Source organism: Neoarius graeffei, chromosome 26, assembly GCF_027579695.1.
Source record: "Neoarius graeffei isolate fNeoGra1 chromosome 26, fNeoGra1.pri, whole genome shotgun sequence".
Lineage (NCBI taxonomy): Eukaryota > Metazoa > Chordata > Actinopteri > Siluriformes > Ariidae > Neoarius > Neoarius graeffei.
Genome location: NC_083594.1, coordinates 43,157,662 through 43,171,725, shown reverse-complemented (window position 1 = coordinate 43,171,725; position 14,064 = coordinate 43,157,662). Strand labels below are relative to the sequence as shown.

General features: G+C 41.6%; 1 protein-coding gene across 3 annotated transcripts in view; it reads right to left on the bottom strand.

Annotated features, from left to right (window-relative positions):
* LOC132874124 (zinc finger protein 569-like) overlaps positions 1–14,064 on the bottom strand; it is a 65,453-nt gene that overhangs the window by 996 nt on the left and 50,393 nt on the right. Inside the window, exon 4 of one of the 3 annotated variants that reach the window (XM_060910056.1) lies at positions 7,164–12,844. The exons of 1 other annotated variant lie outside the window; for it this stretch is intronic. In XM_060910056.1, the coding sequence (XP_060766039.1) occupies positions 12,012–12,844 (833 nt within the window). In that variant the 3' untranslated portion in view covers positions 7,164–12,011. Of the gene's footprint in view, positions 1–7,163; positions 12,845–14,064 lie in introns of those variants that run through there. One more of the 3 variants, XM_060910058.1, reaches the window with a different exon arrangement.

Genomic DNA, 14,064 nt, shown 5'->3' with positions numbered 1-14,064 from the left:
AGGACGCTGAATGATGAACGGACGGATAAAAACATGATTCCCCGCGTAATTTCCTTTGGATTTAAAGAATACTCCAATACAGATGGCAAACGCATTGCTACGTGCAGAACATGTGGAGCCACAATTTCGGACAGTCAGTCAACCACATCAAACTTCGTTCGTCACCTGAGGCTGCATAAGGAAAAGTAAGTAACAAAGCTAGGCTACAGCTAGCAAGAATCTGTACAGGCTAGTTGGTGGCTAGAAGTGGAATGTGTTAATATATTAACACTGTCAAGGATTTGTTTTGCTTTGCTGAATATAAAATAGTGAAGTAGATTTTTTATTGGATTGCTTTTGTGTTCAGTCTAGTGTTAGATTATGTGGGCTAGGCTACCAGTTAACACACATTGGGAAGGCATAGCCAGAAGGTGGTGATTTGGTCAGAGCAGAGAACGTTTACAAGATTGTTATAAAGGCTCTGGTCAGAACGACACAGACTTATGATAAGAACCGGACAGCAAAGGATAAAACGTGAATCAAATAAACAGTTACCCAGGCTGCAAACTAAGTATGTAAAACAGAAGTTCGCTCTTTGCAATGGGAAAGTCAGTGCTTGTCATGAAAGGCATTTAAACCACTGAGACGAGATGACTAGCAATGCAAGTTAAACCAGGCGTTTAACTGTTTGCTACGTACTGCACCAAGTCGTGGACGCTGTGCGATGTGTGTTATTAGTGCTGGGATTACGTGTCATCAGAGACATTCAATTCTATTCTCTTCCTCTCTCTGGTGTCATGTAGGCAATGTGAATAATGGGCCATTTGGGCTATGTAAAATGTAAGCTCAGCTGACGTTTTATAGCGCAGTACATCCCGACAGATTGGAGTGTAGCCTACTCCGACGCGAAGCATTATCCCACAGTCTTACCCAAACGACATGGCACACAATGCCTCTACATAGCGTGGCTTTACCAGTGCATTTATTAGTCTCTGGCAAGAAACCAAATTCGCCAAAAGCACGCAACTTGGATCTGGAGGATTCCGCTGAACATTCTGAAATTCACAACAACTGTTTATTCTACTTTATTATACGGCTCTCTAGAATGTTGCCAGGGCTTCATTCTCACATTCTGGCCAGAGCCCTAGAGGACTCTGATTCTGGCTACATCGTCACAACGTTCTGTGTTTACTGAGGCTACCGGTATTTTAGCGAGTGTTTAGTGAATGCATTGTGGTCTAGCTAAACTGCTTAAGGGAACATCCTGGCTGGCTTGTATTAAACATTATACTGTGTATAAACAAATATGTTCAGATTAAATGAACTCAGACTTTGATATTGAAAATGATAAAAACATGTTAATGTCTACATGATTAAAAACAGAAAACAAGTAGGCCTACTAATTTTACATTTTTTTTCTTGTTTAGATTTGCAGAATATCTGAAGAACAACATCATCCCAAGTGAGACAGAGCAGCCGTCCATTTCTGGATTCCTTACTGCAAAAGATACACAGTACAATGCTACCCACCCACAACAAAAAGCCATCACAAATTCAATACTAACAGATTTGGTCATTGGATGCAACATCCCTCTCTCAGTAGTGGAGAACAGATATTTCCGGAATTTTTTGTCAGTTAGTTGGTCTCTCTCACACACACAAACGTACTCAAGTCACGTTGTATTGTGTGAAAGGCATGTCATGTTGTATGTTGGGACGGTGCCTAACTTCAGAAGGAAAACCATTGATTCTAAAAGTACACAGATCATCTGTTAGCTTGGACTTTGAGTTTCATGTCTTAAAATGCACATGAAAAGCATTTTTATGTGAAAAATGACATGAATGAAAAGAAAATGATTTTTGTTACACAGTACCAGTACTAGTTTTGTTGAGAATTTTGTTTTAATTTCTCACTAATTTTCCAATAAAAAATGTAAGGAAATGGTCATACTTTCACTCATTCTCACACCCTTAGCCTCAGATGTACACTGACTCACTCAAACTAAACTCACTGAAAATTTAGGATGCTTTACTAACGTTAACTAACTAATCATTGTCTCCTCTGAGATTCTTTGATTGTCTTGGGGCACAAGCTCTAAAACATTTTAAAACAGAAAAGAATGGGTGTACTGTAGTTACTTGTGCTGACTCTATGAATCATTGACATTACATTACATTTAGCAGACATTTTTATCTAAGGTGACTGGAAAAGGAGGACATACACTGCAGTGTGGAGAGGTAATACATTTGTGATCAAAAATGTGTTGATTGCCTGTAGAATAAATGGTGACTTGTTAGCGACTTGGAAAAAAATGAGACTTGGACTCGACTTGACTTGGTCAAAAGTGCCTTGACTTGTGACTTGACTCGGACTTGAGTGGTAGGACTTGAGACTTACTTGTGACTTGCACATTAGTTACTACCTTTATTAGAAAAATTAAGAGGTAAAATAACGTTCACATGCTGTTAGCAGTACGGCAAAGGGCTCGGGGTACAGAAAGGTATCGGGGTCCTCATAGGGATCGGGTTCCAGAAGGGTGCCGAGTTCCTCAAAGGGGTCAGGATAGTGCAGGGGGGCGGGTTCCTCAAAGGGGACGAGGCCCTTAAAGGAGACTGGTTCCCTGAAAGGGGCAGGGCCCTCAAAAACACCTCAAACCCATCATGATCATATTATAGAACTTTAAATCACATGTTAAATCAGAATAAGCTCTTGTTTAGATGATTATTTAGTTAGCTAGCTCAGTGTGGCCTTAGAAATATTGCTGGAGCGAGACCTCCCAAATCTGTCCCTCTGAGTTACATGGAGTCAACAGGAAATCTTTTGGTGGAGAGGGTGGAGACCCCGACTGGCTATCGTAGCCTACAGGAAATCGGCCGTCGCATGTCCCAGACCTGGTGAAATGTAGCTGAATTGTCTTGGCCAGCCCTAAGGGTCCCATCTGCATCCCATCACCCAATCAAGCATCCAGCCAGAGCAGGTCATGATTTTTTTTTTAACCATATTAACATGCCATTGTTGTGTGTTATGCCTGATGTCAAGACTCTCGTCTCTGCGAGTCTACCACACAGATTTAGTACTTGTCATTTTTAGGGCATACCTAACAACCTGTGTTTTCTTTCTCTCTCCCCCCCCCCCCCCCCAATCTGTCCCTCTGAGTTACATGTTGGTCCTGGGATTGAGATGCTGGCCTCTTCTGCTCCTCGGACCTGCTTGATCCATCCTGGTGCCCTGTGTCTGGTCGGAGTTTTATCGCATCGCTCCTGTGAAGGACGGCCCCATGAGGACAGTTGAGGGTTATACCTGGAGGATGCTCTGGACTCTTACAGTAATGCTTTTATGGCTGAGGACTACAGTTGACTTGCTAACTTTAGGACTGCAGTTATCATGAACAGTTTTGCACTCAAGTTTCCATCAATGAAGAGTTTATAACATCAACGAAACTGTCTTCATGTTAAAACTGTTAATGTTATAGTCAGGCTGTCTGTTGTTGCCCAAATGAGGATGGGTTCCCTTTTGAGTCTGGTTCCTCTCGAGGTTTCTTCCTCATGTCGTCTGAGGGAGTTTTTCCTTGCCACCGTCGCCACAGGCTTGCTCATTGGGGATAGATTAGGGATAAAATTAGCTCATGTTTTAAGTCGTTCAAATTCTGTAAAGCTGCTTTGCGACAATGTTTATTGTTAAAAGCGCTGTACAAATAAACTTGACCTGCAAGTATCTTTTTTTTTTTTAAATGACATCAGTGCCATGCTGGAAATATTGATAGAGACAAACTTGAAACTTCAAGGGTTTATATAGTCCAATAGAAAACACTGGTGGAAATGAGGTCTTGACTGTTGAGACATGTGAACCATTCAGAATTCATAATAGTGTTTAAAAATTTTGATATTTCACAATCTAATAACTTTGCCAATTCTCGTTCAATTGACCTCAAATTTTAACAGCATATATGGAAACAGGTCAAAATTTGATGTTTATCGTTTTAGGTATAGAAATGCCATTGACTGGAAAAGAAAAGGCGTTTTGTGTGTTCGAGTACGCTCGAACAAGACTGCACAGCGTGCATTTGTGAGAGAATTCTCTAAAAACACACCGTTACCAAAGACATGCTGCAGTGTGTTTGGCAGGAGTTGGACTACCAACTTGACGTGTGCCGTGTCTCAGGCGACGCGCATATTGAAAATTTGTGAAGTCGTTCATGGAATCCACATACCTTTGAATTTCTTGTTAAAATTTTGAGGAATAAATCTTCTATTGCTCACGTTCAATGTTAAGCCTGTTCCGTTGCATTTGCCTAGACTATGTAGTTTATAGGATATTTACATCTCAAATTTTTTTGGAACACCCTGTACTTGGAGTCAGATCACTATACAGACTGACTCTGCTTCTGTTAATCGATTTAATAAGTCTAAACTTTTCTGCAACCTCTTTGAATTAGTTTTGCTTGGGAGAGTTTCCACGACATTAGCAGTTTAACGTTTGTGGGTTTTTCTCAAGTGTTGAAAATTTTATTTTTTTAATAAAATCACTTCCTTGTTAAATTTCATGAATGTTTTTAAGTGACACCAAAAAGGGAACAAAAATGGAGGTATTATAGACCCCTTCACAGTAAACGTCATTCATACGTAAGCGGAAATTGCACGCGCAGCCTGGACCCAAAAAAGACTCAGAAATGCCTAGTTGTTGTGTTTTCAGGTGTCAGAATCGTAGCAGTGATGGGGTTAAAATGTACAGAATTCCAGCAGGATGTCAACCATTCCAAAAAAATCACCAACGTCTATGGCTACAAGCCATCAAAAGTGTAGACTGGGATGAAAGCACTTTCAAAAATGCGCGGGTTTGCAGCGCCCACTTCATCACAGGTAAGATCAGGCTATTTATTAAATCTTTCTTTATTCTTTCTAGTCTTCGTTTATTGATGTAGCAAAATACTTTGGTAACGTTTGTCTGATTAGCTGGGTCATAGTTACACAATGTAATGAATATTGTTAGCATGTTAACTTAGCTTTGCATGCAATTTTGTTTGTAGGAGAGGTCTCGCTTGACTCAAGCAGTCCAGATTTTGTGCCATCATTATTTGTGTATGCCGAAAATCACAATTTTAAAGCAAGGATGGAAAGGTAAAATTGTGTGCCCTCACTCTAAATGCCAACTTACGTTGACTGCTCTAACCTAGCTCCCGCCCCGTTCAGTTTCATTTCTGCTCTCTGCCTCTCGCTTTTTACGCAGCTCTGATTTCTCTTAGCTGCACTCTTTACACTATCATTCCTTTCATGCCATTACCTCCTGCAGATTGCTGTTTAGTGTTGGTATTTGCTGTTGTAGCTAAAGCCACATTGCCATCACATCACTGGCATAATTTGATTAAAACAAAATGAATATGAACGTCCCATTGTTAATCAAGTTGTACATGCCCGCACATAATCATATGCGTCTAAAGACTTGTAGGCACGAAGTTTTTCGTGGGTGTACACTGAAGTCTTGTCAGTAAGGTACGAGTATATATCTGGCCATTGTATACCAGGGAACTTACTAACATCGTCCGTCCACTCTTTAATTAAATGCGGATCCGGTAGGCGATGTCCACTTGTTAGAGTTAACTTATTTATGTAGCATTCTCGATCTTGTAACGACAATTGTTTTGCATAATCTGACAGCTCATAATGCCGGTCTATGGGCAGCGCCATTGTTTCTGGGTCCAGGTTGCGCGCGCATCCTGGCAACGGTCGGTTTCTTTACAAACATGCGAAGGGGTCTATAGAGAACGTAAAACACACCTTTCTGAACAGACTGTTTAGTGGTGAAGCAGAGTGTTAACTTTCCTCAGAAATGGCTTATTGTGCAGTATTGTATGAAAGGAATTAACCCTTTCATGCATGGTGTCCATGACAGTGGTCAGAACATCACTCAGTCGAAGTGTGAGATGATGAGGGTTTGAAAGAGAAGTTTTTCCCTTCACACTGAAACATTTACTACATGCTGTTTACATGTTTATTTTGACATTTGTAGCTTTACCTTGTTTAACTTAAAGTGCCATTCCACCATTGGATGTATTCTTTGGCATAAAATACAATATATTTTATGACATGACTAGACAGAGAAATCTTTTAGCTTCAAAATGATATATCAGGGCAGCACGGTGGTGTAGTGGTTAGCGCTGTCGCCTCACAGCAAGAAGGTCCTGGGTTCGAGCCCCGGGGCTGGCGAGGGCCTTTCTGTGTGGAGTTTGCATGTTCTCCCCGTGTCCGCGTGGGTTTCCTCCGGGTGCTCCGGTTTCCACCACAGTCCAAAGACATGCAGGTTAGGTTAACTGGTGACTCTAAATTGAGCGTAGGTGTGAATGTGAGTGTGAATGGTTGTCTGTGTCTATGTGTCAGCCCTGTGATGACCTGGCGACTTGTCCAGGGTGTACCCCGCCTTTCGCCCGTAGTCAGCTGGGATAGGCTCTAGCTTGCCTGCGACCCTGTAGAAGGATAAAGCGGCTAGAGATAATGAGATGAGATCAAAATTTTTTGACAACAAGTATATTAATTTTGCGACCAAAGTCACCTACCCTTTTAATTTCCGCGCGGTAGGGAAACGTGATGTCATCGGCAGGTTCCCCTTCTTGTGTACCACGTGTCGGTCTATTTTTAGACCAGGAAACCCCCAAAGTGAGAGAGTCATTTCTCCTCGTATATGGGGGCCAGAAAAATTGCGAAAAATTTTGAGTTAATCTTTCAGTTAGCTAGATTTATTGGTATTAGCTAGATTTATTGGTATTATTTTTATCGCGTTCTATCCGCCATTGCTGATATGTGCCACGTCACACGGTACACAAGAAGGGGAACCTGCCGATGACATCACGCGCGGAAATTAAAAGGGTAGGTGACTTTGGTCGCAAAATTAATATACTTGTCGTTCTCAAAAAATTATGTTTATATCATTTTGAAGCTAAAAGATTTCTCTATCTAGTGATACCATTTATATATGTTGTCAAAATATATTGTATTTTATGCCAAAGAATACATCCAATGGTGGAATGGCACTTTAAGTCTCCATGAAGGGTTCGTGTGTGAATCTAGCCAGTTATACCTTTTGTATTATTTGCCAGCCGACTATCCCTTTTTCTGATGAAGGGATCAGTTAGGATCGGCAGAAAAGGTTCACAGTGCCACTGTAGAAGTGAACAGATGCTCGTTCCTGTCTGATAAACCACTCGAGTGTAAAAATAAAGAGTATATTTTAATATTCAAATATTTTACATCATTTAAATAATCAGTATTTAATATCAGACTTAATTCAAGCAAAAACAACAAATGAGTAGTCAATATACTAACAAGGAAAATAAACTTTTTAATGAATAAATGATTATGCATGTTAATCTCATATTTTGGCACTGTATTCATTTCATATTATATTCTGAGAAACATGCTCGTATGATAGGTTTAGTGTCGTCGGTTTCACTTAAGACAACTGCTGGAGAAACTGAACTGGACTCTTGGTTCAAAACACTGACCCTTTTACAAAAACTGCTCCTTCAACCGTGTTAATGCTTAAAAACTTTCAAACAGCCAGCAAAATTCACCATTCAGATGTTTTATGGCTGGAGAGTCAACTTAATTTCAGGGTCTCAGTGCTCCAGTCAGGTTCTCCCTCTCTCTCTCCTATGCACAGCTCTGTCCTTTCACAGTCAGACATTAGACAGCAGATCCATCACAGCGCCATCCTCCAAAAAATACATCAAGCTGAAAATTTTCAACAAAAACAGGACATACATAAGTAACAGTGGTGACGTTTTGCATCAGTGACCCTGTACATGCTTCTCTTTTCTTTAAATGCTTCCCAGCTTAACTTCTGGAGGAATCGCTGGTGAAAACGTTTTAAAAGAGATCAATCAAATTTCTTGTTTATCCGTGACTTCCGCAGGTGTCTCAATGAACACAGAGCATCGCATGTACACGAGTCTTAATACACTCAATTGTTTTTGCATGTGTATATCATACGCATAAAGAGTGACTTTAGTTTCATGGAGCCAGTGTTTTAGTTTATTCTTCTTCTTAAGATTACTCATTGGTCAGAATTTTTTCCTTTGGAGGACGTAGAAATGTTATACCATAGGTTTACATGATGGTCTAATAAATTAAGAAAAAAATGAGGCTGTTAATGACGGCATAGCTCACTCTGGTCCAGGTGTAGTCCAGAAGGAACGATATAAAAGTACGCAATAAAACGTTGCAAGCTATATATATAAGCTATATACACCCTAGGAATAGAGTGGGGTAATACGCCCCCATGGGGTAATATGCCCCCGGCCTGTTTTACCCAAAATAACCACCAGATGGCGCAAAGTTACATTTCTATTGTTGCTATGGACTGGCTTGACGGAGCGCAGGTGGCCAAGTGGTTAGAGCGCTTGACCGCTAAGCGAACGGTCCCTGGTTCGAGCCTCGGCTCGACGGGGATCTGGGGCTCGCTCCCTGTCCACCCAGCAGTGAATGGGGACCTGGTGGAAACACTGGGGAAGTTAAAGGCGGCGAGGAAAGGAACTGGCCACCCTACCTCACTATGCCGATGGCCCAGGACAAGTGCGCTCTCTAACAGGCACTCCCCCAATGTACGAAAACGTATATGGGACCCCCTTTGCTTTGCTACTGGCTTGACAACGGGGATATACAAATATCCACTGTGGATCGCATATCAGCAACGCAGCGGAGAGAAATCAAATTTCATGGTAAGTGATATAATTTTCAGATAGCTGCTATTTCGGCAGATATCACAGCTGTGTATGTGGTATGAGTAGACAAGTCAGTACATTAAAAAAATACATTAGGTATAAAAAGTTGAATCACATTTTGAAAGTAAGACCCTTTTTTGTAAAAGTGTAGTCTGTGGGGTAAAACACCCCCTTAATGGCGGGGTAAATGGCCCCCAGGGGGCATCGTTTCCTTTTATCATAATTACTGTATTTCATACATTTCTGAATAGCAGATACATAGTTTTTAATAACATCTCGCTTACCTGGTTGAGTAAAGCAAGTAATTTGAACTTAATATTAAAAATAATTGAAATTAAAAAAAAAATTGAAATTAAAATGCAAAATATAATAAAATAATGCATCTATTCATTAATTCAGGGATATTTTCTTGTTTCTTTCACATTATAGGCTTAAGTAAACACTTTTGCTATCCAAACAGCTTTTTTTCAGTGAGGGGGCCTATTGTCCCACCTCAGGGGGCCTTTTACCCCACTGGGGGGGTAAAAGGCCCCCTTGGCACAATGTATGTTTTTGTTAAAAAAAAAAAAATTAAGTATTAACTTTAGGCAAACTTTAGGTGGCATTATTGTTCATGTCACTGTTGTCAAAAACTATGATTAAAACTAAACACATGGTTCATTTCAACTTGGAGAAAAACTGAATTTTCCTTAAGGGGGGGCTTTTTCCCCCACTCTACTATACCGACCTATTTGCCAGAAAGAATCCAAAACGGCAAGGAACTGACTGAAGCAGCGATTTTTCTTGAACTGCTCATTAAGGCTTGATTAGTCCATAACGTCATTAATTGTAATTAAAGCCTCGGTCACAACCGGCTGTACGTGCTCCTATGGCCGGTCTACATGCAAAAAACGCAAGAAACGCATGGAGGGCACGCATGACATGCTGATTTTCAAGCCGTAGACTGGCCGCAGAGGTTCTTTGTCATGTCAAACAAACTCTACGGGCGCTTACGCTTTTTTTTTTCAGGGTGCAAGACAAACTTACGGCCAACGTGCGTCTTTTTCCACGAAAAAAAAAAAGCAGCGATTTGGGAAGCACCAAAAATTGCACGGCCAAAAAATCATACGTCCGGTTGTGACCTAGGCTTAAGCAAATCTGGGTAGAAGTTATATACACCCTAGGTACCTCTACCTTCATGCCAGAAAGAATCGGTGAAGAATTGAGAGAGAAGTGATTTTTGTGAAATGTGGACAACACCAGATGGGTGACAAACACCACATGGCGGCATAAGCTCATCACTTGTCAGCCGGATGAGCTGCTGCTAATAATTTTTTTTAAATCCTCGTTCAAAGCACCCATTTATTCTGGCTCAGAGAGCCCCATCTCTCTTCATTCCTCGATTCCTCCGAGTGCTTTTAACAAAGTGATCCAACCATAAAGATGGTGGACGTTCTTTGATTTCCAGGTCAGAGGCTGAAGGCCATAGCATTGACGAGTCAATTAGACTTACTTTGGAATATTTGCGAAGCATCCTGTGTTCTCGTTTCCAAAACAGCCTCGTTGACTCAGACACAATTAAATAATACTGGCTGGCCTATCAGTATCAGATACATTCCATTCAGCTAGCATGGTACTGAACGAGTCGAAGGCGAGTTCAAAATCATGTTAGCTGAATGGAATATATATTGACAGACCACCAGAAAAAGCCATTATTATCATACATACACATTTGATGGAACAAACCTGTTTGTTGACAAATTGTCAGTCGCTCGCTAGTGCAGAAGTTCTGCGTGTAATACACATCTTATGGCATTTTCAATTCACTGCGACGGTTTACTATGGGCGCCGCCGGTGAACAAAAATGCTTGTGCATGCGCAGCAGAAAACTTTCATGTTGTCTTGACAACCATGCAGTATCAGAAACCATATTCAACGCTCATTCTTCACTGGGTAGAGCGACGTAACACACGTCGGATAAGTGATACGCTAACAATATTGCACGCTATCGAACGAAACCCGCTAGAAGGGAATAGAAAGTTTTTATTCCATTGAAAAAGTGTCCTGTATGTATAATATATTACACCATGACTCATTTCAACACAGTTCTCTGCACATTTTTTGCCTCGTTATTTGGCAAGGGAATGGCTGTTTATAGCTTCTATAATGCATTTGTCTTGCAGAGGTTACACAATACTAAAGGTAACTATAAATAGGTAAAAAAGTATGGCATGATAAGTTAGATATTATAACATTAAAATCGCTGTAGTATAAGAGGAATAAAACTTCAGACAAGTTATTTTGGGGAAAATAAAAAAATCACCTTGGCGATGCTAACAGCTGACTATTAGCTCATCCAGCTGACAGGTGATGAGCTTATGCCATCGTGTTGCCTGTTGTCCGTCCGGCGTCGCCTACATTTCACGAAAATCGCTTCTTCTCTCTTAATTCTTCACTGATTTTTATTGTTTTTGGCAGGAAGGTAGGTAGGTCGGTCTGCCTGGGGTGCATACAGTCAAAGTCCCTTCGCATTGGGTGGCGCCGATCTCCGTTTCCATAGCCCTCAGCCTCTCGCCTATTACATAGCTAGGGTTACAGTCAGGAGTTAGTCCTCTGGTAACCGCGAGAGTTTGACTCCACACTCGCATCTGTATTGCAGCGTGCCTTGCCAGACAGCAGTAGGTACCATTTTTATGATTGTCTTTGGTATGACCCGACCACGAGTAGAACTCGCGATCGAGAGGCAGACACGCTAACCACTAGGCCAACTCGTGGTGGGGATGCATATAGCTTTTACCCAAATTTGCATAATTGCAATTAATAATGAAGATATGGAGTAATTAAGACTTAACGAGCAGTTTCCACACGCACATTGCTTCTTCCCCCTGAATTATTCACCAGTTTTGATTCTTTCCGGCATTAAGGTAGAGGTACCTACGATATATATAACTTCTACCCATATTTGCTTAATTACAATTATTAATGAGCAATTCAACAGAAATCACTTTGTCTCAGTTAATTCCTCACCGTTTTGGATTCTTTCTGGCAAATAGGTCGGTATTCCTCGGGTGTATATAGCTTGCAACACTTCTTGCGCAAGGTGGCCCACTTTAGATCATTCCTTCTGGACTAGACGTGGCCGGCGTGAGCTACGCCGTCATTAACGGTCTCGTTTTCCTAGAACAGCACGCCCTGTTGTGTTTGATTCCTTATCTGTAAAACAACTAAACCGCTTGAAGCTGAGTTACAGGAGCAGAGGTATTCTCTTCATTAAGATTTTAATTTAAATATCTTGAGTTACAATATGTATCCTGTACTTTAAAAAATAAAATAATAAAATCACTGATTGATTTTTCGTTGAACTCTAGCCAGCTGACCAGGATGGCCCCGAATGTGCTCTTTGGCTTGACTCAACCAAGTGAAACATTTCCCGCATACTGAGCAGCTGTAAATTTTTTCTCCAGTGTGAATCCTTTCATGCCCCTTCAAGTGACCTATCTGACTGAACGTCTTTTCACAGAACTTGCAGTGATACGGTCTCTCTCCTGTGTGAGTTCGCAGGTGGATTTTGAGGACGTGTGGCGTACTGTAGCACTTCCCGCACAACTCGCAGCAGTTCGGCCTTTTGTTCTGGTGCTTCAGCAAATGCCTTTTCAGCTGCCATTCGTTTTGGAAAATCTTTTTGCACACGTCGCAGTAAAGCGGCCTGTAAGGAAGGTGACTTGGCAAGCGAGGTTTCGGACGAGAAAAATCAGTCGACGGTTTCTCGTATTGTGAAGCGGGATGGGAAACGGGCTCGTCTTTTACCGAAGGCTTGAACTGAATTTCACTTTTCCCGGGTGTACAGGAGATATCGGAGGAGAATCCGGTATGGTTCCACGTTTCTGGTTTGCTCGAGACTGCGGTGGAACAGTGACCTTTTTTTGCCAGAACATTCACCGTTTTAACAGGGAAAGAAGAGCGAGGCTGCCCCTGTCTACCGACAGACCTTACAGGAGAGGAGCTGAATCGAGAAGCGTTATTCAGTTGCTCTTGTGACTCAGCCTTCTCATGTCCAGTCACTGGTTCCAGCTTGACTTGGATTTGTGAGGGATTGCAGTTTTGTGCTTCCTGGTTGAAGGTTGGCTGCTTTAGAGGAACAGGAACTCCATCAGTGTCACTTCGCTGCTCATCTGTCAGGAACATGGAACACATTTGTTTTTAAAACAATATGGAGAGACTATACTAGACGTAACATTATTTCATTGAATGAGGAGCTCCTCATCTAAATGATCCTTCAAAGTCCTCTATTAAAGGAATACTCCGGAGTGAAATGCTTTCTAGGTCTATTTTCGCATTATTGGGAGTGCATACGTTGAGTTGCTACTAGGGCTGGGTATCACCAGATACCTCACGATACGATACTATGGCGATATTTTGCCCACGATAACGATATCACGGTACAGCGATTCTGCAAAAATCAATATCTCATTAGCCGCTTTATCCTTCTACAGGGTCGCAGGCAAGCTGGAGCCTATCCCAGCTGACTACGGGCGAAAGGCGGGGTACACCCTGGACAAGTCGCCAGGTCATCACAGGGCTGACACATAGACACAGACAACCATTCACACTCACATTCACACCTACGGTCAATTTAGAGTCACCAGTTAACCTAACCTGCATGTCTTTGGACTGTGGGGGAAACCGGAGCACCCGGAGGAAACCCACGCGGACACGGGGAGAACATGCAAACTCCGCACAGAAAGGCCCTCGCCGGCCCCGGGGCTCGAACCCAGGACCTTCTTGCTGTGAGGCGACAGCGCTAACCACTACACCACCGTGCCGCCCCAATAATCAATATATTGCAAGAAATTTCAACCACATCACAATATCTGTCACACTGAAGAAAATCAGAATTTATTGACCACTGTAAAATTACATTTCACATACATAACTACACACTCTTGCCAGACATATATTTGTCTCTATTCCACTGCTGGCAAAACCAAGAGTTGCTTCACTACAACATACAGAAAATTCCCATTTCTGTGCTAGTATTATCAACTTTTCTGTAAGCATGGACACATCAGTGCTGCTTAACAAGCAGAATCAAATTGTTCTATGAAAACTTAAAACTTGCACTGCAGACTGCACATACATTTCAGTGCTAACATCAATTTGTTCTTTGTAAACTTGAGAACATATACCTGAGAACATTTAACTTGTGCTTATTTTGCAGGAACAACACACTGTCTGAAACGCATTGAAAAGTGCAGTGGGCATCTTAATTGGAGCATCTTAATTTAATTGGAGCGAAACAGGTTTTGCAAAGTGCATTCTCTTTGTCCGGCTCACTGTTTTTTTTTCCTCTCCTTTCCTTTGGAATCCAAAGTGCCTCCAAACATCTGCCTTA